The 26,695-nt window shown below is 39.3% G+C and overlaps 1 protein-coding gene across 1 annotated transcript in view; it reads left to right on the plus strand.

Moving 5' to 3' along the window:
- AUTS2 (autism susceptibility candidate 2) overlaps positions 1-26,695 on the plus strand; it is a 1,207,424-nt gene that overhangs the window by 455,269 nt on the left and 725,460 nt on the right. Inside the window, exon 4 of the mRNA XM_018557876.1 lies at positions 22,701-22,802. Within this exon, the coding sequence (XP_018413378.1) occupies positions 22,701-22,802 (102 nt within the window). The remainder of the gene's footprint in view (positions 1-22,700; positions 22,803-26,695) is intronic.

The raw sequence follows: 26,695 nt of genomic DNA on the forward strand, positions 1-26,695 counted from the left end.
CGGCTTGGGTAGCTGGGCACTGCCGTGGGGCAACATGTGACAATGCCATTAAAAAAAATGCAGCCTGGCTGGCCAAGAAAGGGGGGGCAGGGGGTCAATGAGCATGTGGCACCACCACCTGAACCATAGCAGGTCACATGCCTCACCAAAAACAGCAAAAAGTTTCCAGGCACACTGACCAGCCAGCATGCAAAAAAAACTGTCTAACCACTAAGGTTAAAAGCAGTGGTTTAGATACACGTCTTCTGCAGAAAATGTGAAAGCCGCACAGCCACGTCAAGGCACCTCCATATAGTGTGGTCCTAACTCTAAACTATGAGAGTCTCCATCTTGGAGCACATGGGGCAAAATATTAAATTGGGTGCAGGTTTGTCAGGAGGAAGCCCTACCTCCCTTAAAGGTACAGGTACACACATGGGACCCCGCACATCACAACGGCAGCTGAGGCCCCCCATGCGCCACTGCACCAAATCAGTCAAGCAAAACAAATGGCAAACGCACTCATCAATTCGTTACCAGCTTTACAGCAAGGTGCACAGGGAAGGGCTTCAAACAGTAAAACAGAAAAAAGATGGAGACTATCATAGCTTAGAGTTAGGACCGCACTATATGGAGGTGCCTTGATGTGGCTGTGCGGCTTTCACATTTTCTGCAGAAGAGGTGTATCTAAACCTCTGCTTTTAACCTTAGTGGTTAGACAGGTTTTTTTGCATGCTGGCTGGTGAGTGTGCCTGGAAACTTTTTGCTGTTTTACTGTTTGAAGCCCTTCCGTGTGCACCTTGCTGTAAAGCTGGTAATGAATTGATGAGTGCGTTTGCCATTTGTTTTGCTTGACATGCCTCACCAAGCCTCCCCTGTTTGCTAGGCACTTTGTCCTTATACTGATGTCGACAAGGGCCTCACTACCACATCATGTCCCCCATAAGGGATGTGGGGGTCTGTGGAGGGTGAGAAATATTGAAATCTGGAAGCCCCCTTTAGATTAAGGGGTACCCCCCGGTATCTGCCCCCAGGCAAAAGTTACTCAATCAGAAAAAAGCTAGCAATTTAAAACACCCACATCATAGAAAAAGTTATCTATTTTACCCCTTAATGATGGAGGATACAATTAATTCTAATGCCTGAACGCAGTTTTGCAAATTTTGACATGTGTTACTAAAAATTTACATATCTTTGCAATGACTTAGTGTATCCAAGTGAACTATACCTTGCTTTTGGACAAATTCGGCCTTCATTTGGTGAAGATAAATTCTCCCACTCCTGATGCTTACCACATATGTGTGCATTGTTTGTTTTCTGTACCCGTGGTAGGGCCCAGAAACAGCACATTTTGACCTGACAATGAAACTGACACTTGCATGGATACTGACACTCCTACATAAAACACATTGACATGGGAAATGTATCAAAACTGGGGCAGACAGAATCTGGAGCAGTTGTCCATAGTAACCAATCAATCTTCAGTTAAGATTTGAATATGAAAGATAGAAGCTGATTGCTTAATTTGGGCAACTGTTATAGATTCTGTCTGCCCCATTATTGATAGATCCCCCTTAATATATCTCTCTCTTCACAGAAGAGAGAGAGATAGAGAGGGTTCTACAGTTAGTGATCACTGTGAGAGCCAATCACATGTCATCTAAGTGATCGTGTGATTAGGAGCCAGTCCTCCCAGTTCCTGATTATTAGTACAAGACTTGGAGCTGTTAGTGTCTCTGTGCTGGGGTGTGCTAAGAAGTGCCCTTTCAGCACAAACAAAGGTACGAATATCTGCAGCCCCAAGGAAGAAGGCCCACCCTTTCGAGGTGCCATATGTGTGTATGCTTGGTTGGAAGGGGTTTAAGAATAAAAAAAAAATGATGTCTTAAAGTAAATTTAATTTGAATCATGTCATACAGTGATGTAAATCCACATAATTCATGATCAGTGACACCCAACAATATATAGAACTTCTGAAATGAATATCCGAGCTTAGGTTGAACTCATGTTCAACCCGTAGTTCATCCCTACTGTCGACTCACTGCTAGGAGGGGCAGGCAGGCTAAACTAACCTACTGAGATAACCACTTGCTGTGAACTATGAGGATAAATTGCTCCACTTTGCCTGCAGCTAAAAAGGTCAGTGAGAGCCTGATTTAAAGCTCATTTAGGGGGTTATTCTCTTAAGTACTGAAGGATCCAGCCGTAGCTTCGGCTGATCCTTCAGCTCGCTTCCGCTGCCTCAGCCCTTTGGTTCAGTCAAGCCGAAGGGCTGCTCTATGGGCTATTCACAATAGCCCGTACAGCAGCCGAGCGCATATGCTTTGGCTCAACTGAGAAAGGTAGGACTGATCTCCACGTAAATTACAGCTGGGCGGAGCGTCCCCAAATGACATGGGGATCTGTTATTAAACAAGAACAACTGGGCGAAGCCTGCCGTGATGTCATGGCCGGCTCTGCCCAGTTGTTAGTCATTGGCTGGGACTGGCCAATAGGAAACAGTTGGGTGGAGCTAGCTGTCACCGCTGGCTCTGCCCAATTAGTTTTTTTTTAGCCGGCATCTGTCAGATGCTTTATTATGTGGACGTCACATGCGGTCGGCTTGGTGTGCATCATTTTCTTTTCTTTTTTTAATTTTCTTTAAAATATTAAAATTTTTACATTTTCCTATTTTTTTATGTTTTAAATAGTTTTTAAACTTTTTTTATTCATTTAACTATTTTCCTATCCTGCTCGCTACCTCGGAGGTACAGAACAGAATAGCCGAGCCAAATGCCGCTCAGCAGCATTTGGCCTTTTCAATCGCCTAAGCTATTGTGAATCTACTGAACCGAAGGGGTCCTGGGGCCAAAGCTAGCCGAAGGATCGGCCGAAGCTATGGCCAGATCCTTCGGCAGCTTCGTGAATAGACCCCTTAGTTTACATACATTTAAATAAACATTATTCACAAGTATAGAAGGAGCTGTCCAGTGCTGATCATGGATTGCTGCAAGATTATCACCAATTTTTTCATTTACTTTTATTAATTTCTAAAAATACTAAAAAAGCATGCCCCAGCCCAGAGATACTAGCCTGAAATATCAAGTATGTGGACAAGCAGTTTCATGCAGTGAATTATTTTGGGCCAGGTGCTAACATGAAATAAGTGGAATTATCTACAATAAACTCTGTGTGTCACACCTCAAGAGAAGTACAAAATACAATCATAAACTGATAACTGTAAGCAGTTTTAGCATGTGAACATTGTCTAGTTAATAAGAGTTTTAAGCTTCCAAAGATCCTCCATTGGCACCAATATTATAGTGCCAAGGAGAAGAGCAGAGGTGTCAGCAGTGTTGTAACATCAGTAAACTGGCATTTACATGTGATATTTTCACAACATCAGTTTGTACCACCACTGCTTTGTGTACAAGAGGTGACTTGGCTTTGAAAGTGGCCATTACTCTAACAAAATCTTCCTTCCATAATTCACAGTTTTGTCCACCTGGGGGTTTGGTACTTTCCATCCACCTTCCCATATTCTTTCTATAATATAAAATAAATAACGAAATAAATATTATAGTGAGAATGTGATTCTTTTTAAATGGCCAGAGTGGGTGTGCAGTCACAGGAACTCAAAAGCAGGGATCTCGCCAAGAGAGTCTCTGAAAGATATACCAAAGTGTCAACTGGCTTAATTCAGCATTTTCCAAAAACTAAAATATACTTTTTTTCAATAATGAATTCAGATCAAATATACATTGCCCAGTAAAGTATTTATTTTACATTTTTGCCCATGCATTTGCAGTTATGTTTCCAAACAGCTGGCTCCAACTCTCTCAGCTCAGATTCCATAAACTTCCTGTCCAGCGCAGGATCACAAGGGAGAGCACAGTCTCCAGCAGCTGTCTGTCTATTAGCTCGGAGAAGAGAGAAGGGTAGAGTGAGGAAGGAGGAGGGGAAGGGTAGAACAGGGGAATGGCTTGCCTTTCTGTGCCTGTGTTTGTGCAGACACACAAAACTTACTAGCACAGACAAGTGTGGCTCCATAGGACCCTGCAAAAAAAAGGAGACACCCTAAAACAGGATATCAGGGCCAGTGCTCAGGGGACCAGCTGATTCTTCAGGAAACTAAAACTTTTAAACCTTAAGGAGCAGCAAACCTTTAACTTTAATATCACTTTAAACTACGGTTTTGATTTAACTAAACAGACAGAATGAGGTATGCGGATTCATTCACCAAATAAATGTATGCTACAAGAAAGACATTCTTTTGGCTTAGAACAATCACTGTTCATACAATATCAGCAGACTAAACAATAACAAACAAATGTTTTGCTTTCATAAACTATTATTATATACAAAATAAATCAACATGCTTCAGAGATTACTGTATATAAATGCATAAAAAGATTCATTATCTAAGCCTATCTGTCACTTAAAAAATATCTCAGAGATGGATTACCAACATGATTGTAATAATGAAGCATATAACAAACATTGATTGCTATGCTGACTGGAGCAATTTCTTACATTTGCACACACATGATAAAATCAGTTGCCAATTGTTGCCTAGAAAACAGCTTCAGACCCCCAAACAATTATATATTGTCTGAAAACATAAAATTGCAATTTTTTATGTCGCACAGTATTTGCGCAAATGTTTATCAAACCAGTATTTTTAGGACAAAATACACTAAAATTAAATTTAGTATACAGAAACAGAATATAATACCCAATTTTTGGGTAAAATATAAAAGACGGGGTCACAGCGGGTAAATAGATGTCAAACCAAACATGTCAAGCCTTAAAATTACGTGCGCCCATGAAACCCTAAAAAAAACTACATTACCCAAAATTTCTCAAAGGTGATGCTTTACATGCTTTTACTGCTTATCAGTTTAGTGTTAACAATGATTGATGGCCCGAGGATTATTGCTCTCACTCAGACGTTTGTGGCGTTAGGTAACGTGTGGTGCAATTTTCGTTTTTGCATGTAGGCGAATTTGACACGTGTTTGCATTGTATGTGTGTGCATGCGGGAGGCGGGGACTTTAAACATTTTTTTTATATGTTACTTTAATTTTTATAATTTAGTTTTACACTCAACTTTATTGCTATCACATAGGGGGATAACAATCCCCCTATGTAATAGCAAATATGATGTGACAGGTCCTCTTGATGGAGACATTGGAGGTCTTTAAGACCCCAAAGTCACCTAGGGACCCCAAAGAAGCTGAGGAAGCAGAGATCTGCTTCACCAGCTTCTTCTCCTGCCTCTAGGAGCCAGAGAATGTGCACAGTGACACCGGAAGTGATGTAATACACATCACTTCCGGTTCCAGTGATTGGAGGAGAGATCAGTGGCTAGAGGCCTGCTGATCTCTCTCCCATCCATCAGGGGAGATCTGCCGTGCCGGTCCTGGGCATGTCTGGAAATGTCTGGAAGTCTAGTCATGGAAGTGGAAAAGTGATACATTTTTATTTTGTACGCCTAATACACTGGTTGTCCAATGGCTTACTTGTTTTCTTGAATAATAATACGTAGCCTGTGTCCAAGAAAGTGATTTATGTGAATGGAGTAAGATGAGTAGAAGTATGCAGATAGTTTGATATCTTCTCAACAAAGTGAAAAAGGTAGCATTCCCTTTTTAAATCATATAGTTGACCAAAAACAAATAATAAGGATAGTGGCATAACTGTAGAGATTACATTTCACATAAAAAGAAAATACATTTCAAAAGTTTATTTCAGTATATAAGTATTAATATATAAGTGTAAAGTTGTTCTTCAAAATAAAGTTTATAACATGCACTAGTACTGACCTTAATTTGCAATATTGCAAGCTTCCTCACCTCTGGTTCCGGGTTGTAACATCCAGTCTACTGAAGGCCCTCTGTCTGCTTTGTTGGTTCCTCTTTCATAGATATAATCATGTAATTTGTGCAGGCCCTGGGGCCACTTCATTAGGATGAGAAATGCCGGCTGGTAGAGGTGCCTGCTAACGTTACTGGGACACCAGCTGTTGCAGGACCATGGATTAAGGTGACTATATGTTACAAACTTTATTTAAAAGAAAAACATCTACAGATTTCCTTTGACTAGGGAGGGGACACTATTTATTGTATTAAAGTTGTCTGTAGTTCAGTTTTGGAAAAAAAAAAAACATTTTCCTTTTATAAATCAGTCCTTAGGTCACGTAACTTTGGTTAGGCTGATTTGATGTCACTGGTCTACTCCAGGCAAGAGAAAAAAATTCTTCACCATTGATTTTAATGCAACATTGTAATCACAGAAAATCACAATGTGAGGGGCTGCAGCATGGTTGAAAATCATATGGAAAACATTTTTGAGCAGAGGCAAGAACTATAGAAACACTATGATTTACATGACTACAACATTTCTGAGATATCATCTCAGACCAGGAAGTAGGTACTGACTCTGGATGATGTCTGAACAAAGTTGGCTCCATTCTTCTGGAGAAAAAAACCAGATGACATTGATAGGGGTAATACCATGTTCTCTGTAATACATTCCTGAAAGTATTACACTTACCACTTACACATTAGTCAGCATGCATGCCCACTTACTGGCTCTTTATTTGATCCACACACACACTGTTCTGTTTCTCCCACTTGGCAGACAAAACCTAACTCTTCATTACTTATCTTCTTGAGCTTCTATACATTGTCATGACAACATTCAATTTTAATTTGAGTATATAATGATAGGTCCATTTTTACACCATTTTTTTCTAAATAGGTCCACCTATATTTGTTTAAAAAAACAACTCTGACTTCTGCTTCCCATCTGCCTCCCCCTGGAACCCCCTTTTACAGCATTTTAAGTTCGAGTATTACGTTCAGTATTTTATAACTCACCCCTTAGTGCGGGCCTACATGATAGCCTACACACACAAGATCTCTAGTCTTCCAGATTGATTACCACTGGATGGCATTCAACCTCAAAGACTTTAAAAACATGTAACCCAGAATTGTGCTTTAATATTTGTTTTGCTTTTCCTTTCAAGATAATAATAAAGAATATTGTCAGGAATAATGATGATGCTAATTATGTAATTGAACAACACATGCCCATATTTATTGTAGCGTGATGTCACTTTATCTGTTTTATCTTTTCTCTTTCACTGAGTTTTTTCCATCCCTGAGCTTCTAGTGGTAATCCTATTCGCTATAAAATCAGAGGGCAGAAAATCCTTAGCATCTTATTATTTTACTGCTCTGAGCTTGGAGATAATATTTATGGTACATTTGACCAACAGCCATCATATAAATGACTTTGCTTCAGATTCTTGCTGATCTTGGATAATCTGACAACTGGCAGAATACTGTTGAGCTGTGAGGTATTGACACCTTCATCATATGTATTATGAATGCTTCCACATAATATGACTTACAGTGTAAACTGGTTCTGGACAGAATAAACTTCCAACAAATACTGATTTAAAATCATCCTACTTCTGGCTACCTTCTGCCAGAAAAAGCGCATCCAAATTTAAAACTGTTTTTTTAAATTAAAAGATTGCTTTCTAATCAGCATTGTAGATATGTGCCTTGATGAACAAAACTGCATAGCGCAAATCACTTGTTAACTCTTAAATTTAAACCAAACTCCCTTGTAGTTTTCAAAGAATAATGGGAATAACCCATTATAAGTGTTGTTGTATATCCAGTGTCAGGTCCAGTATTCCTGTATAATAGGGCATCTCTATTTTAACGGAAATGAAAACAATGGGGTCTATTCACTAAGCTGCTGTAGGCAGCCGAGTGATTGACCGACCTGAAGTGAAGTGAGCCGAACACTGTTCGGCTGGTACGGCTGGTTTCAGCCGTACATCAGCTGAAATCAGCCGTACATCGGCTTGCTTCGCGTGGCTTCGGGTCGGCCGAACATGCCCTCTGCTGATGGACCTGATGGGAAACTGCAGCAGAGGGCGGGTACAATGCTAGTTTACTATTAGCTATTGCAAATTGAAATAGTCAATAGTAATGTCCCAATGCTTTTCAATGGGAAAATTATTATTTTTTCTATTCTGACATCGCTCGTGTCAGAATAAAGAAATAAAGACACAGCAGTGTTTCTCTCCTTGGCGGCCGGAAACAGGAGTCTCCCGGGCCACCAGGGAGAGTTAGCTGGTTGGAGATCAGTGTCCCTGGTTAGCAGGTAACCAGGGACGCTGATCTCTCTGCAAGTGGCCGGAGCCAGCCATAAGATCACGGCTGGTTCCGCCCAGCTGTCAGAAGCAGGCTGTTGGCTCAGCCGAGCCGATGCATATGCGTTCCGCTCGACTGAGCCACTCGGCCATGTTCAGGAGCTGTACGGGCTATTGTGAATAGCCCGTACAGCACCCCTTTGGTTCTACTGAACCGAAGGGGTCCTGGGGCCGAAGCTAGCCGAAGGATCGGCCGAAGCTACGGCCAGATCCTTCGGCAGCTTTGTGAATAGACCCCAATATGTGGCATTTGGGGTGAAATGTGTAACGCAGATTTTAAAACAACTGTTTTTTGCTAGTGATGTTCACATTTAACTGAATGAAAAAAGTAAAACATAGGAGTTAACATTACTTTAGCTTTTCTCTGGGTAAAGTAACTTAGGTTTGGGTCTGCTTTGGTTGTGTTTCAGGAGCAAGTCCTTCCTTTCCATAGTAATACCATTACTTTATGCTTGTCAAAATGACAAGATGACAAGATTATCACAAAAAGTGTCCCTCTCTCATAATGTAGGGCGTCAGGATCTAGTGCATCAGGAGACATGAGGGGTAATAGTGGTTTAGGGTTAAATATGTGAAACTTATCTTCTCCTAGTAAAAAGCTAAGTTGGAAGGTTTTCTCTTATTTGTTTACTTCTGTGTTTCAGTCAGTTTGCCTATTGCATCACTCAATTTAAATTACATTTCAGGAAGTGGCTCATTACCCTGATGTTCTCCTTTAAATTTTCTTGATTTAATTTTGAATGAATTGATCAAAAAAGCTATCCAGACCCGGGGTCACAAGAAAGGTCCAAACCTTGGTACTCCCTCGACCATGCATCACAGATCTGATGAGGCTTTTAGTGCAACATAATTTTCCTCCAAACATTGTATGGTTGTATTGGAGAGCAATGATATTCTCTGTGATCTTAGCAGAAAGTGTATTTATGCTTTAAACAATACAGATATGACAATAAAAAAATGTTGTGTGTGGTATGTTAAATAAGGCCATCTTTATTTATTATTGTGACTAAAATGAAGATCATATCACATTTTTTTAGCCATTTATGCACAAATACAGTCTTTTTTATTTATTTGTACATATAGTTTTTTTTATTGTCATCCTTGTTGTTGCCTTTACAAGTCAGACATACTCTAGGGCAGAGGTAGCCAAACATTAGCCCTCCAGCTGTGGTGAAACTACAAATCCCTTAATGCATCAGCCTCTGAAAGTCATGCCTGTGGCTGTAAGAGTCTTGCAATGCCTTATGAGACTTATAGTTGCACAATAGCTAGAGGGCACCGGTTTTGCTACCCCAAGCTCTAGGCCTATTTAGAAAAGTAGCATATATTAATATGTCTTTTTGAAAGTAGAGGGTTAAGCACTAAGAAATGCATGTTACATATGGAACATAGTTTGATTTTACTTTGGGAATGTAGGTGTATTTCCATTTTTGCAGCCAAATTGGGATAACACCTATTTTATAATAATGTTTACCTAATCCTAACAAAGGGTCAAAGACCTAGAAACCTTGAACGTTATTGAGTGGAAGCTTAGTGTGCCCCTAGTCTTTCTATGAGGAAAGCCAGAGTTACCTGCCACTTTGAAAATGTACAGAGAATCTTGCAGTCTGCCTAAAGGCCTGCTTTACAGAGATATCTAACAGAGATATCTACAAGATATTTTTATTATTATTACTACTACTACTATTTTTAGGTATGCTGTGTGAAGAGGAAAACAAACATACAGAGTTTTTTTCAAAGGCAGCATAACTACTACAAAATAATAATAATAATAAAATATATCTGATAATCTGGGCAACCTAATAGGATTTCTGACCATCAGGATGTATAATCTTACCATGATACAATGCTGCCCTTCAGTAGAATCCAAAACATAATTCTGGTGTTTGTAACGTCTGATGAACTCTTCTTTTACATTACGCTGTATTTCTCATGGAGTTAGTGCATTTCTGAAGAAATCTTTCAAGAGAGAAATATAGGTGCTGTTATTTCTGACATCTTTCTAAAATTGCTAGTTGGATGGCTATTATGCTGACTCTGAGTCACTCACTGGATCAAGTATGTACTGTATATAATGGAAGTTATAAAAAATCAGGGATCCTTATCTGCATACTTGCTTTGTTAAAGTATTAAAGGGTTGACATGATAGGCAACTAGAATTTTCAGAAGAAGAGGCCAGCAATGGCGGCCTCTATATTTCTCATATGACCTCATGAGAGCTCAGGCTATCATGGACCCGCCCTCTGGGGACACATCTTGCAGCCTGGGATCACAGTACACCAGGACTGAGTGGTGCCCACATATCATTACCAAAGTGCTGCATTGTCCAGGAGGAAGGACCACCCTCCACCATTGCTGAGAAAGATGAGGAAAGACCCTTGAGGTCACCAACTTGGCCCAAAGACTGCAGGAAAAACTACATATGGTGTATTTTTTAAGATAATTGCATTCACGGTGGGCTTAAGGGAAGAAGGGAGTGAAATTGGACTTGGCATTGGGGTTCTGCTTTAAAGTTAACTTGTCCATTGCCCATGCAGGGTAAGCAACTAGTTTGCTATAACACCCCCCTGCCCCTTTCCCTTCCTCATCCTCAGCAGCATTAGCTTACTGTTCCTTTACTCCCCTGCTGCTCATTTCAACCACTGAGGGTTAAAGTCTTGTGTCTGTCATATGAACTGTAACATAGGATGAGTCACATGATCCTCTATATCTTGAAGTATCAGGCTGGCACCTAAACACTAAATTGAGGGAGTGAAGGAAAGGTATGTGTATGCTGCAGGAGCTGGTGGGGTCAAAGCAAAAATATTGCTTGTCTTCAATGGGTAAAGCACAGGTTTGCTAAAAGATTATTATTTGTATTATTATTATTATTATTATTATTATTTATTATCATTCATATTATGGGATTTATATAGTACCAACAGTTTTGCAGTGCATTAGGAAAATATAGGGAAACAGTACAGTTGCAACACAATTCCATACAAGATTATAAATTGTTTAAAATATTTTAGTGTGTTTTATATCTTGTAAATTCATATTTATATTAAAAGTCAAATTCAGTAACTGTGAAGGAAACAGTGAAGAAAAAACGTTTTTTATACAGTGTCTTTATGTATAATATCTCTACTGAACTCCAACATCAAAATGCAGTACTGTCTATCTGTGCACAGTCAGTCAGTCATTTAAATGTATCCTAGTATGTGTGAAAATTTAAGATACTATCAATAACTATAGTGTAATGGATTCTTTTACACCTGATTCACAAAACTATTAAAGTTCAACAGAGATTAAATCATAGTTTAAAAAGTCTTCTGCTCCTTCTGCTGCATATAAATTGTTTTTCTTGTTGCACAGCTGACAGACAGGAAAATAAATATGACCTAGTAATCCTCTTTCAAAATGGACTGATACATTTAAATGAAATTGTTTGACTTGAAAGATCAAAGAAAAATGAGGCTTGAATATTTTAAAATGCCACTATGTTTCTCTCGCAGTTGCATACAATACTGTTAACGCAATACAAAAGTAGAATAAAAAAAAGTCAAACATACCGTATATACTCGAGTATAAGCCGTCCCGAATATAAGCCGAGGTACCTAATTTTACCACAAAAAACTGGGAAAAAATATTGACTCGAGAATCATTTAACAAATGTGGAATTAAAGGGGGAAATCAAGAAAGCTAGATATGCCGTTTTTGGTTAAAGGAGAACTTTGGGGTGAGTGAATGACACTCATCCCCAAAGTTAGAGCTGATGTGATATTGAACTGTCACACATTGGCTCTATTGATCTGGAAGTGAGTGAAAACATACTGCCACTCGCTCACTCCACAATCATCTCCCTGCAGAAAGCGGTGACTATCGGTCACCGCTCACCGCTCCCCACAGGGATTCTGCCCTCCCCTCTCATCCAGCGCTGGCTGGAGGGATGGACGGGAGAGGGGGAAGGCAAAGCTGGCTCTGCCTTCAGATAAGCACAGCCCGCTGTCAATCAGCTAGCGGGCTGGACCTCGACGGTATTGTTGGGATCCATCCCTGCTGCAGTGATCTCAGTATATAGTGGACTATAGCCCACTATATACTGAGTTTTGGTGCACGGGAGAACATTAGTATATGTCCTCCCGTAACCCTAAAGAGTACTTTGGGGAAAAATAGGTTACCCCATAGTTCTCCTTTAAGCCTTTGCCATGTACTATCATGTACAACCATACCTTGTAGGTTTTCCCTGGAAGCTGCAAGACTACACTGCCAACTTCTTGTGAGATCTGGTAATATGGTATGACCCTAAAATAAAATTATTCTCTATAGCACCCACTGCATTTTACTGGTGGACCACCATTTTTCCTAATAATGATAAAAATAGTATTGTTGCCTTTTTAATTATATATAAACAGTTTATGGGAATAGAAACTTATGTAACTGTATGGGCTTAAACAAGATGTGGTATTTTCAGTTTTTCTTGGTGAGCTCAGGGTCTGTGCAGTTTTTACAATGTTTATTAAATGTTCCATGCCTTTTTTAAGCAAATCAACTATACATATGTTTCACTGAAGAAGTCTTGTTTTAAAACATAATGCATTGGTGGATGAATGACACGTCCTCGGTTCTCTTGGAGTGTAGTATTTATCACCAGAACACTAAACAAAGAAACATTTGGAGATCCCGTCATCACGCATAGGCTTTAGAACTTTATTATGGCTTTCCCTTCTGTTGCCTCTAATCTTTTGAAGCCTTGTGTGATTAACCCGAACTATCAAGGAATGCATTAGACATCAGACTGTGAGCAGAGGCAGATTGAACAATATCTGGATACAAATATATTTCTGGCTATGGAGCATTCTCTTGCTGCACAATTAAAATGTGAACCCAGTGCCTAAATTGTATCTAGATTTTGATTTTTCTATAAGGTTTACCAGAATGTTATATTTTTTAGCAGCAGAACATGTCATTTAATATCCTCAAATATGATCTTAAGAGTTGAACAGGTCAAATTATATTGGTAGCATGTTAAACTATCTGTCAGAATTATAAAGATAACCTTTACCACTGTCTATCAGTGATACAATTGTTCCCACAAGCCAAAGCATATTTCTAAGTAAATATGTACTGTAACAAAAGTACTGATCTGGCTTATTTTTTTCTATTCCTTGTTTTTAAACTGTTACATTACTATGTGATCATCTAAATATACATTATCTTTGTTATTTTAGCCCTGATGAATGCGGTACCTTATAACCCCCAAAATGTGTCGACTTGTTAGTTTGGACTTCTATGAGGAAATAAATATTTTAAAAATCAAAAACCATGTGTGCAGTGCTCCTTTTCCCTACACCCCCTGGATTTTTTCCCTGTGCCTGTGAAGCCCTTTTCTGTTGGAGTGCTCCTTAAACAGGGCCAATATACTCTACAATATACAGTAGATGTCACTCTAAATGCTGATACCCAAAATTACCCCTAATTCAATGTCTCTTACTGTTTTATGAGAAGTTCAAATCATCTTACAACAATATATTACATTTTTTGTCAATTTAAAACAATTTAAAAAAATGCATTTAGCCAGTATAAGTAATTTAGCCAGTATAAGTATTGGCATCTTCCGATCTATAGGTTATGTACATGCATTAAGGATAAAGCTTTAGCATGATTTAATGTGTATAAATGTGATAACACTGTTAGGCTTATTTATTAAAAAGAGCAATAACAGAGCAGTTCATTTTCCAAAGCACCCAAACGGAACACACATTAATGAAGAAGGATCTCTATAAAATAGATTCTGATTGGTTGGAGTAGTAAGCCGATTTAGCATGCAATTTCTAGCACATCTCTGTTAAATACACCAACAAGTCTAGGCTAGTTGCATGTGCAAAAAATAACATTTCCACAAAGTATTCATATAGACAGCCATGTGTAAGAGAGAATAGCAGGGGATTTAGCATCAATATGGAAAGACTGAAGTTCCCTTAGTTGAGAGGATCCATCTTTATTTGTATGCATAAAGTTTTGTAACTTGTTTTGTCATCTGAACCTGTTTTATTTTATACGATCATTTCTGAACATCTTTGAGATATTGTTATCCCTGATCATACTTATGCAAATCATTGCATTTGTTTACTTGCTTGCAAATGCAGTTTCCTGCTGTTTCCCATCATATTCTAGACACTAGATTTGTACATCTGTAAAAAGTCTTTGTAAATATCTAGGCTGAATTGTGGTTTATTTAAATATTTGGGACACTATTCCATAAACATATTCCAACAGTGTATTCCTGATGATCTTTTTAATAATGGCATTAAGTATTCAGTTCAGGGTTCTGATTTATTAATATTATTATATGTTTTAACTTATAGCTGTACCGGTACAATACCTCGTTTGGTATACTGAAGCCTTTTCACATTCCATGGTTGTTTCAAGTAGTAGTCGTGTCAAAGCTGTAATGTTACAAGATATATTGCAGGGTGACAGCTTCTCTCCTATTCTGACACCAGGCATAGACAAGAACAATAAATTAAATAATTTCGTAATGCTACTTTTTTGAGCTTGAACACCATCAATTTTTTAAAATTCTATTCTGACATTCTGGTTTGCTTTACTTGGTTATCAGCTTCACTGATAACTGGTATTTTTGTAAAGCAACATAAAACATGTTCTCATAAAGGGTATATATATATATATAATTTACATTCTTTTGTATTTTGTCCTTTACTTTAGATCTCTCTTATAGTACACAAAATGTATTATATATTTGTATGAGTCTGATGATTATTATGCGTATTAAACTTACCCAAGATTTTCCAGAACTCTGCTCGAGGTTGTAGTTGGTTGGGGGTGTGCAGTGCTGGCATTTGTTGCTTTATACACTTGTATTCACTGATATACTGGATTTGCTGTGAATTTCAATAAAGTCTGCAGAATTTGAATTCTCTGGATAGTGCGGTCTGGTCGAATACTGCTGCATTCTAAGGTGGAGATGCACCTATTAGACCAGCACCTGGTGAGTCCTGATGGTGGCTAAGGAATTGGAGCAGTGAGATTTCCTTTGGCTCTACATTTGAAATGGGTTTATTTGATTTTCAGAGTTCTGGTCCCACAGACTTGCATTGAGTTTGAGTTCAAACTTTCGAACATGAAAAAAGTTTGAACTTAATGGAAGCAGAGGCAGTTGATTCAAGTGCTAATCCGTGTCCTCTTATAGTGAGATCTGTGAAAACCTATTTTCCCCAGTTCTGAAGAGATTAAGGGAACTGTAATCTTTCTGGGATGTTTTAGATACGCATATGAAAAATAATTAGTTTAACGTCTACATAAAGCCAAAACTTTTCTTTAGATTCAAATAGAGTGTTGAGGGGAATCCCTGTCATGTTTTTATTGCTGTCCGTGCTCCTCCTAGATAGACTCACTCTCTCTATTTACCCTGGTGACCACTGTCACTAAGAATGAAAGTGAACGAGGAATAGAGAGGACATTTTCCAATAGTGACACTTGCTGTTGTGACAGTTGTCTAACAGTGTGATTTACCTTATTGGAAAGGTTTCCTCTCATTCCTGTTTAAAGGGAAGGTTCACTTAAAGAATCCTGACACCCTCATCCCCACCCTTACCCTGTTGATGCTTGTTGATACTTGCCTTTATCATGCTACTTGGCTACTTCCTTCTACTATTTCAATAATTACTGCTGTCAATAAAATATTTGACAACATTTGATATACATATTTGACTCCCATGCCTAAAACCTGTGCAAAAAGCAAGTGGCCAGCAGACATTTCCTTGGTCTGTCTCAACTTGCAACACCATTTGTTTTGGTGCGTTATTATTCTAATAAATGTAAAAAGTGAGCCTAATTACATTTTATATTACTGTTATCAGTAATGTGAGTAGCGGTAGCAAATGATGGCAGGCTGGATGACAAGAAGTGAACTGATGAAAAGGTGCACAACTTTTGCTGGATTACTTTAATACAGTAAATGTAACAATTATATTCAGAGATGGCTGTCTGTGATTTTTCTGATGGCAGGATTAGTACGCGGATTTGAGGGGACACACTTTTGTTTCCCCCTGTGTAGGTCAAGTGAGAAGTAGTTGCTCAGTGACTAGAAGTCTGCTGTGGGATTAGCCATAATTAGAAGATGGAGAGTGGCAGCCAGCTAATCAGCATTGAGTTCTCACACACTTCAGCTGCAGTTAAGAGCTCTGTGGAATGCTTGCTGCAGGAGCAGCTGGTGCTTTGAAAATTGAATAAACACACAATAAAAATAGGTTATTGCATTCTAATAGCTATGTACCACTCTATTCTCACCACAAGATTTGATTCCTAACCAGATGAACACATACAAAATGTGTGAATTATATTCTACTTTGCCAGCATTCATTTTTTAGCACTAACTGATAAATGCAAAATTAAAGTCACACTGACCTCAACATCTTTCCATTGTGACACTAGCTTTATGCTACCCTCTATGCCAATATGTGCAAATTTGGGGAGTTGACTGTTTTCTTTTACTTTTGTTTTTTTTTCACAATTCATTAGCTTTTGTCACTGAGTCTTGGCATGAGGCTTTCTTTGATAAAAAAATTACACTATTCCCTTAATGTCCCTAACCTGTGACCTATTCTTAAGGTGCCCATACACCTTACGACCATCGCAAGACTTTTGTCTTGCGATGGTCGTATGCTTATTGAAAGCTCGTACGATCTGCCCACCTTGGACGGGCAGATCGTACTTGTGATCATCGAAAGCCCGCCCCGCTGAGGGGCGGGCTTCCGATGACGGCAATGCAGAACGGGCAGTGTGTGCGTGCGCAGACCGGCCCGTTCCGCAGCTATCGAACGAGCAGGCTAGAAACCCGCCGACAATCGTACGATTCTCGGCGGGTTTTCGAGCATGTTGGTTTGACAAAAGACGTGCAACCGTACAGTAGAAACGGTCGCACGTCTTCGTTCACACTGCACGATTCTCGAACGATCGCGGGATTTCGCCTGATTCTCGTACGAGAATCGAGCAGTGTATGGGCACCTTTAGCCTCTATAGCAGCGGTTCTCAACCTGGGGGTCGCGACCCCGTCGGGGGTAGAATGACGATTTGCCAGGGATCACCAAGCGGCTTGCGTCAGTCAGAAAAAAAAAATACTTTCTCCAGGAAAGGTTTAGTCTGCTCGATGGAGATGAGTAAACCTTTCTCTGCTCTGTTTTTTTTTTTCTGACATCGGGCCCGCAGTCAATCAGAAAAAAAACAACAACCCACCATAGGAATGCATAGCTAGATTCCTATTGGCTATTTCACTTTGCAATAGCCAATAGCAAACTAGCTATTGTACCCGCCCACTGCTGCTGTCAATCAGCAGAGGGGGACCTACAGTTCTCAATCAGGTCTCCATCTAGTGATTGATAGCAGCAGAGGGCGGTGCCATAGCTAGTTTGCTATTGGCTATTGCAAAGTGAAATAGCCAATAGGAATCTAGCTATGCATTCCTATGGTGGTTTCATTTGTTTTTCTCTTCTGACTGACAGGGTTAAAAGTAAACCTGCACAATGGGAGGGGATAGCAGTCTTCCCCTCTCACCTGGCACAGGAGATCCAGCACAACGCTGTGCTGGAACTCCTGTATTGGAGGTGACAGGGTCAATAAAGAGAACCTGTCACCTCCAATTGCTATTACACAGGGGCTTGTTAGCTCTGTGTGATAGCAATAAAGTTAAGTGGAAGGAAAAATAGATAAAAAAATTATTGAAGAAATAAACATTTAAAAAAAGAAATACTTTTTAATCGCCTTTTTATTTTTTTTATTTAATTAAGAAATAAGAAACAAATTATTAAAAAATAAGAAAATTATAAAAAATAAACAATAAGATAAATAAAAATTTTAAAAAGTAAAAAAAAATATTAAAAAAAAATAAAAAAATAAAGAAACAAAAAATAAAATAAAACTAACCCTGCCATCTGGTTGCCATTCTCCATTGATGGGGGGGGTTGGTTTAGCGGGGAGGGGGGTGCATTGCGCAACCTGGCCTTGGAGCAGCAGGGAGAGTAAATCCGGCCCTGGGCGTTCATAACGCGGTTATATCCACAGTGCAACGACCAAAAAGATTGTGCTTTCTAATCTCTACGCAGGTAATATCAGGAGTCTGCTGTTGTTGTTCTAGGAAGGGTATTTCAGCTTCAAAAAGCAAGTAAAACAGTGGTTCTCAAGCTGTGGGTCGCTGTGTGATTTCTGCTGTGCTAGGTGAGAGTCCTCCTCAGCCCTCTCCTAGCACAACAGTGTCGGTTCTCCCGCCATGCCGCCAGATGTCGCTGCAGCAGCCGCGTCATCCCTAAATTTTACAGTTGGGGGTCACCACAACTTGGCAAATGTTACCAAGGGGTCCCGGCCCTAGAGAGGTTGAGAACCACTGGGCTATAGGCTATATCACTTAATCCTGAAATCACAAATCTTCTTTACTGTGCAAAAAATTTAAATAATCCACTTGCAAACAAAATCCTTGCACAGAAAGCATGGCAGAAGGGATGACTCGTAACCAGAAACCACCACAGAACCACTAGTGGGGTGTCATGCTGGAGTGAAGCGAGGGGTTTAGTGTGTGCAACGCACCCCAGCATTGGAGTGAAAGCCCCTCTCATCCGATCTCCCACTTCCTCAAACTCCACAGTCACCTCGTCAGCTTCTTTACTTGTTTTCAGTGCATTTTTAACACACATTTGCACACACATTTTTTTGAGCATTTTTTGGGGCATACATGTTTTTGTTTAGGCCAACTGAAAGCGGAGAAAGAGATGGTTGTTACGCATGAAAATGCATGAAAAATGTGTGTTACGCACATCTTTCGTGTGTTTACCACACTAAGCCACGCACACTAAAGTCTATGTGGCCAAAAATGCACTTTCCTGCCCTATTGATGCACCTCTACTTCTTTGGCATGAAAAATGACAACACATTGCTCAGATATGAACAGTCTCCATAAAATAAAATAAATATTGTTTCAAATGTTGTCGTCCATCTGGAAACATGCTTCAAATCCCTCAGGTGTGAATAGGAGCTGACAGTGAAAACAAGCTTCTAAACGCAAAACGCATTGGTTTGTTTTTATAGAGAGCTTAGAAGATTATTTCAATTCTGCAAATGAATGATGTTTTGTATATTCATAAAAAGTTCTGGTAGTGTGTCAGAAAGCCAGAATCCACATTACGTCCCTCGTTTATGGTGTTGAAATGTAAAATAATTTTCATCTCAAATGTTTTCCTTTCATGAGAGTTTTTAAAATTCCCTTTCAGTACTTTAATATTGAGGTTTTGGATGGAGTGATCTTTCTTGGAGAAGTGATGTCCTACTGGGGTGCAATATTCGTTTTCTTTGTGGTTCTTGATTTGAGCTCCTGTGTAGGTTCGTCCTGAGATGCAGCTTAAGGCCAGTCTCCCCAATGTGACATCCTTTGTCACATGCTGAACACTGTATCATGTACACCATGTTAGCAGATGTGCATGAGTGTGATCCCTAATGGTGTGCGTTTTGTTATTGTGACTCGCTGTATTCTTGTCACATATATGTTGGCAAAGTTTGCAGCGGGGTTTATTGCAATGCACTGTGTCATTCTGTGTAAATTCCTGTTCTGGGGTCAGTTTACTGCATACCAATCTTCTTCTCAGGTTCAGTAGTTGCTTGAAAGCCAGTATTGGGGGCTGAATGAATATGTCTTTATGGGGTCTTCTGAGAGTGCTGGCTGTAGGTTTTTGATGCTTTTGCCTATTACTTCTAGAGTAGCGTTGTAGGTAACTATAAGAGGGGTCCTGGTTGTCTTTTTCTTTGTACTTTCTCGTGGTGTTCCTAGGGCAGATTGCATTTTTTTAGATATAGTCTTTTCCCTGCAGCCCTTTCGCCGAAATGCATCAGCCAGTGTGCTTAGGTGTTTGTCTCTGTCCTCAAGTGTCAGAGCAAATGTGGGGGTATCGGATTGCTTGGCTGTAGATGACACCCTGTTTAGTGTGATTTAGATGGAAGCTGGAATTATGGAGGTAGCTGTACCTGTCTGTGGGTTTTCTGCACACAGAAGAATGGAGTGAGCCATTGCTGACTGTTATGGCACAATCCAGAAATTCATTTTGAGTTTTATTGATGGGTTGAATGAATTGAACGATTCATGGAAGTTTAAAAGGCTTTCTTCTACTTCTGTCCATATTATGAAAATATCAATATAACGATAATATTTGAATGGTTTGTGAGGGTGAGTGGCTAGGAATCTGTGTTCTAGGTCAGCCATGAAGACATTGGCATATTGTGGTGACATTTTTGTGCCCATAGCTGTCCTGGTCATTTGTAAATACATGCTGTTCTTGAAATTTAAGTAGTTGTATGTAAGTATGAATTCAATGAGTTTGGCAATGGTTTCACTATCATAATTTTGTGCAACATTATGGGAGGAGAGGAATTTGGTGCAGGAATTTGGTGCAGGAATTTGGTGCATAGTAATAGCCCCCATCCTTATGGGGGCTATTACTATATAAAGACTCCACATCCATGGTAATCAGTATCATATTAGCAGGTAGGTTAGTGATTTGGCTCAGTTTATTCCGAAAATCTGCGGTGCCCTGTATACATTTATCAGTGTTGATAACCAGGGCTTTAGAATGTTTTCAATTAAGCCAAATATTTGTTCTGTAATTATTGCCATACCTTTTAATCCTGGGTTTCCTGGCTTGTGGATTTTGGGCAGCATGTAGAAGGTCCCGATGTGAGGATTGGAAGGTAACAGATTAAGTAATCTAGAACATTTCTATGCACCTTGGCTCCATCTACGCTGGACGAACACATAATAAATTGGCCTCTTAATCTTCATCCTAACCCTTTTTCATAAATTGAAATGTACAGAACCTTGTTATTCAGGATGACATATTACAACACATCACTAATATGCATGGTAGCCTACTGGAAGCCATACTGTGAAATTTACTACACCTTTGGAACATAGCTAAAAGGGCACTTCCTGTGGAGAGAGGATACCTTTTTAATTTTCACACAATGAAAAACTCTGAAAACAAATATGCTAACAATATGTTAGGAACCATGCTAAGTCCAAGAAAATATTATGTTTATTTTGTATATTTATCGTTAATGGCTTATAATCATAAATGAAAATTAAAAAATTAGAGAAACTGTTGTAAGAGCCCTTTTAATTCAGGTTTTTAATTGAAGCAGTGTATCATGAATGCAATGTCTTGCTTTTAAAATATAGATTGCATTTCCAGTGTTATTCTAAGGGAACACAGAAAAGATCTTGAATTTGTTAGTAGTATTGGTTGGCCAGGTTGAATAGATGCAAGTCTTAGCTTTTTTACTTAAAAAATTGAATCATTTCTGCACTTCAGTAGTTACTCGGCTGATCCTGTTTTATTCCAATAGTAGTACTGTTAAGGAAATTTACAGTCAGAGGCCACAAGGCACAATAACTAGCTTCATATTGGATCAGTATTATCACAGTGTTCAGAGTTCAGTGATAAAATGTTACTTATAGCCCACTTCGTTGGTGCATTATCAATGTTTAGATTACATCTATGGACTGTATATATATAAGTTTATATTTACCAATTGCTGGCAGCAGATATTGAGGGCTTGAGGCTATTGTCAATTACTTCGCTGAGTCATTTACTGATATGCTCTGAATAGTCTGTGTAATTTCATCTTCTGCTGGTCAAGGCTTTTTAGAGTTCACAGAGTAGAATGGTGGTGGTTGGGGTTTACATACCCTTTGTTAGCTAATGCAAAGCAACATTAAGCAAGTGCAAAGGCATAACTGTATTTGCTTTATTGGAAAGGCCAGTACTCTCTAAAAACAAAGCATCAAGGAGGTTGCCTGTTTTAAATGGTCATTTGTAAAATAAAGATATACTGTACAAGTAATGAAAACTATATGTGACACACTGGATCATAGAATTGTAAACACTCAAATAGCAGAAAATACATTGTTCAATAACTCCTAACATTTCTTTGAAACACAGAAGATGAAGTTCTGGTGTGTTTTTAACCACTTGCCGTCCGCCCGTTGTAAAAAAACGCACTGCTGCATTGGCGGGTTGCCGTCTCCAGACGGCAATTTTTTTCTGCTCGCGCGCGCCCCCTAGCGGGCACGCACGGGCAGAAAAGACCGACCAATGCAAACACCCGTTACCGGGTGTTTCACATATAGACGATCGGCGGCTCCATAGCCCGCCGATCGTCTATATGTGCTCATTTTTCCACAAAGTACCGCAGCGCTGAATACTGAAAAATGGCCTGGATGGGAAGGGGGTTTAACACCGCGGATGTCAACTGGTTAAACATGATTGATCACATTTGATTACATTTTTTATGCATATTGTTCCAGCATGTTAATATTGCTTATTACTACTTTTAGATTTTAACAGGATTTCTCAAAATGAAAAGGCCACCATTTACTAGGAATAGTATTTAAATGCAAACCTTAAATATGCAATTAAGCCTGTGTGTATATAGTTATCATTTCAAATTATTTTTCTTTATCTACCATTAGCTGAAACCACTACAGAACAACCACAGAGACAGTGACAGCGAAAGTCCAAACAGAGACTCAAAACCTTCGCAAAGAGGCACTTCACATGAGCGACTAAGTGATGTAAGTATCACATGCATACAATTAAGATTAAAAAAAATGGAAAATATTCAATAAATTACATTAGATCATTTTAATTGTTGTAAAGGAAAGTTTCCCTAAATGAACTGTGCTTCTGCTATAATTACTTTACTGTTCATTTTGCTGTTTGTGTATTTTGCACAACTGCATTTCTTGTATATATAAAAAAAGAAATGGGTGTTTTATAGGCAGCAATTAAAATTGTCTCCCTTACTAGAGACAACATAGTGTTACAGAGTCACTATATCACCTTGAGAAAGGGAACCTGTAAGACCCAGAAATGTGAGCTATTATGACTACTGTGACACTGTTTTCTTTAAAAAACAAGTGAAACCTGCTTTCACACTTTTGTCCTTGCTACATTAGAGTTCACCATAGTCTTTATTGCTAATGTTTACTTGGTGTTTTTTTTTATATCTGGTATCATTGTAGTCACTGGTGTATTATGTGGGTTCACACCTCTTGGCTGCACCATCCTTATTGTCTCTACATTCTCTCCTTATTCCCCTTTTTTGTATGTTATCTGTTGACTGCCCTTTTGCTCGCTTTCCATCTCCTATTGAAGGCCCCAAGATCTCCAAACCCTTTGATAGCCTTTTTATTTGTTGTGGGATGGGGTGTGGTGGGAGTGGGGAGGGGTGGTTTGCTTATTTCTTTGTATGTTTAATAGTTCACCCACTCTCTTATTTCACACCTTCTTTAATTGTTTACAGTGGCATATTTAGCCCTATTTTTCCCACCTACTTTGTCATGGCTACTGCTCTTATCCCGCTCCCACCCTCTCTTGCTATCTAGTCTCTCCTGGTCCCCTCTTTCCTCCCTGGGTTCTTCCCCTTACCCTTCCTTTTTACCACCTTCTTCCTAACTTCCCTCTCCCCCTTTTTGGGGTTTTTGGACCCTGTGATCTGATGCTTCTTAGCCTTGCTTGTTATGGTTTAGTTTGTATGTCTTGATTTTCTGTACGCTATAGTGCAATTTGCAATTTGGGATTTCTGCCCAGATAGTCCCATGCATTCCCGCATATGGTGGTGGTTTTCTGGGATAAACCATATTTCATGGTTGGTGCAACAATGAACGACTTACCGGATTTTTGTATGTCTCTGTTTCTCCTGTTTGCACATAGCTCTTGTTTCTTGGGGCTTTTGTCGATGTCCTTCCCTGCTTCTTTCTTCTTTCTTGCTTTGGTTTCTACTCTTTTCTTAGCTTATCTTGTTTCTATGCTTGTTTCTTGGCATCGTGATCACTTTCTCATAGTTCCTGATGTCTCTTAAATGGTTGTCTTTAAATGTTCAGGGTCTCAATGTACCCCTAAAAAAAGGGTGAAGGTTTTTAAGTACCTCCGTAGACTCTGTGTTGATATAGTATACTTGCAGGAGACCCATTTTTCCTCCCCTTCATCTCCCAAGTAGTTTGATTCCAATTATCCACTGGTTTACCTAGTTAATGCTCCAACTAAACATAGAAGGGTTTTTGTAGCATTTTACAAGTGTCCCATTTGTTTGCAATAAACAAATTGCATACCCTGAAGGTAGATATGTGCAGCTTCAGAGCTCTTTCCTTGATACCAATATTACTATCCTCATCTATTACGCCCCTAACACGAATCCTGGCCCCTTCCTCTCTCATATTTGTACCGTGCTGTCTCACTATGGGTTGGGAAACCTTCTGCTTTGTGAAGACTCCAATCTGACTTTTAATGATAAATTGGATAGGCAGCATCCATCCTCATCTCCTGCCTCGGCAGATGCTAGAACCTACTGTTCTGCTTTATCATCATTTGATTTTTTTTTTTAGGTCTGGCGGAAATTTCACCCCCTTACAAAAAGATTTCTCATTGTATTCTCATCCCCAAAACTCACACTCAGGTATTGATCATGCCTTTCTCCAGAGGAAGCATATATCACTTGTGCTCTCTGCCTTTGTCATATTATGATCCTCTCCTGGTTGTTTGTCGTCCTACCCTGCAATCTCCTTCTTCTCCATCTTGGCCGATAAATTATTCCTTTCTTAGCTTGGACCAAGTGGTCACTACTCTTTCCTCTCTATCTGAGGAATCTTTTTAATTAAATGTGGGCTAGGTGGGCTCCACTGTTACTCTGTTGGAGGCTTATACAGGGACACATTATTCAGCTTGCATCCAGATGCAAGAAAGACCTTTTTATGCTCTATCCCACAGTCCGTAACAGACGTTCTCTGGATTAGGTGCACACTGCACTTAACCTCCCTGTCGGTATGATTATGCCAGGAATTTTGTACCAAAAGCGGTACATTGTAGGTTAACCTTTGCCTGACAGAGCAGGCAGAATGTCATATATGCTGGTCTCAACAAATGTTTTATGCTAAAGCTAACAAACCGGATACTGTTTTGGCTGACCGATTACAAACCAATGCTTCTAGACACCCTCCGATATCTCTTAGGATGCGACACAATGTGCTCACTAGTAATTCCTTAATAATTCTGGAAGAGTTCCGTCACCACCTCTCCGCTCTTTACTCTTCCCATGTCCCTTCTTCTAATTCGGCTATCAACAATTTCCTTCAATGATTATCCCTCCCTGATCTATCGGATGCTCAAAAGGACTTCATGGATGCTGATATTACTGAACTCGAGGTTATGCATGCAATCAAAGGCATGAATGCCAAAAAGCACCCAGGCCCAGATGGATTCTTGGCTCTTTTTTACAAAAAGTGTCTAATGTTGTGACTCCCCACCTCCCTCGACTCTTCAACTTGGTCAAGCACCATGGCTTTTCCTCCTCCATGCTGTCTGCAAATGTGGTTATGCTCCCCAAACCAGATAAGGATCATTGTGATTGGTCGAACTACCGACCTATCTCCTTGCTCAATGTGGATATTAAATTGCTTACTAAACTTCTGTCTGCTAGACTGAATACATTTTTGTATACCTCCTTACCCAGAAACCATTGTGAAGTGTTGCTTAACAAACCAGTTGTCTCTTTGTTGCCTAAAGAGCGGAAGCTTGTCCAACAAATCTTTATGGCAACCAAATTAACAATAGCTGAAGCTTGGAAATAGCCTACTTTGAGCTACCTTGCTGTTAAGAATAGATTGACAGATATCATGATCAACGAGAGATTGATTGTGATCTTGTTGGATACCCACTCCAAATTTTTGGCAACCGTGGATCTTCTATTCACATCCTCCAAATTTTGATGTATCATAACTATCTCTTTAGTCAATTTTGATTGCTTTCCCCTGGGATGCCTCTTTCCTCTTCTTTCTTCTCTCTCCTCCTTACTTTCTTTTTCTCTCTTCTTCCTCTTAAACCACCTTTTTGTTCCACCTTGTTTTGTTCTTTTTAAAGCACCTTGTTTTGTTCTTTCTCTTAAACCACCTTATTTGTGACCTTTGTATTCATATCAAACTTGAAATGCTATTTTGCATCATTTGTAAGGCACCTGTGATGTTCCTCTAAGGCTGTTTTTTTGAACAGCTTTATTCTAGTCCATGATGTTTACTCTAATGTATGTTTGTGCACTGATTTTGAGATTTGTTATGTTCCTATGCTACTTTAATAAAAAAACTTTTGTAACAGGAAAAAAAAACAAATGAAACCAATATCACAGGGGTGTTGGTGACTTGTCTTTCTATCTGAATCTTACACAGCACCACCTGATGTGGTTATTATGAGCACTCACTTGCCACACTTGCTGGTCACTGCAACGAATGCAGCTGAAACATCGACTACATCATGTTCCAGAATCTACACTCCTGTAAATAGCAGGGCTCTTGCCCCATTGTTTACATTTGTGGGGTATTTTTATTAAAGTACTTCATCACAGTGTGTTTGTTTATTTGCATTATCATTTTTGTGGGGAACAAGTAATAAATTGGGTGCTCGTCAAACCCAAAGA

Source organism: Nanorana parkeri, unplaced genomic scaffold (genome assembly GCF_000935625.1).
Source record: "Nanorana parkeri isolate BGI_ZX_2015 unplaced genomic scaffold, ASM93562v1 scaffold308, whole genome shotgun sequence".
NCBI classification, from domain to species: Eukaryota; Metazoa; Chordata; class Amphibia; order Anura; family Dicroglossidae; genus Nanorana; species Nanorana parkeri.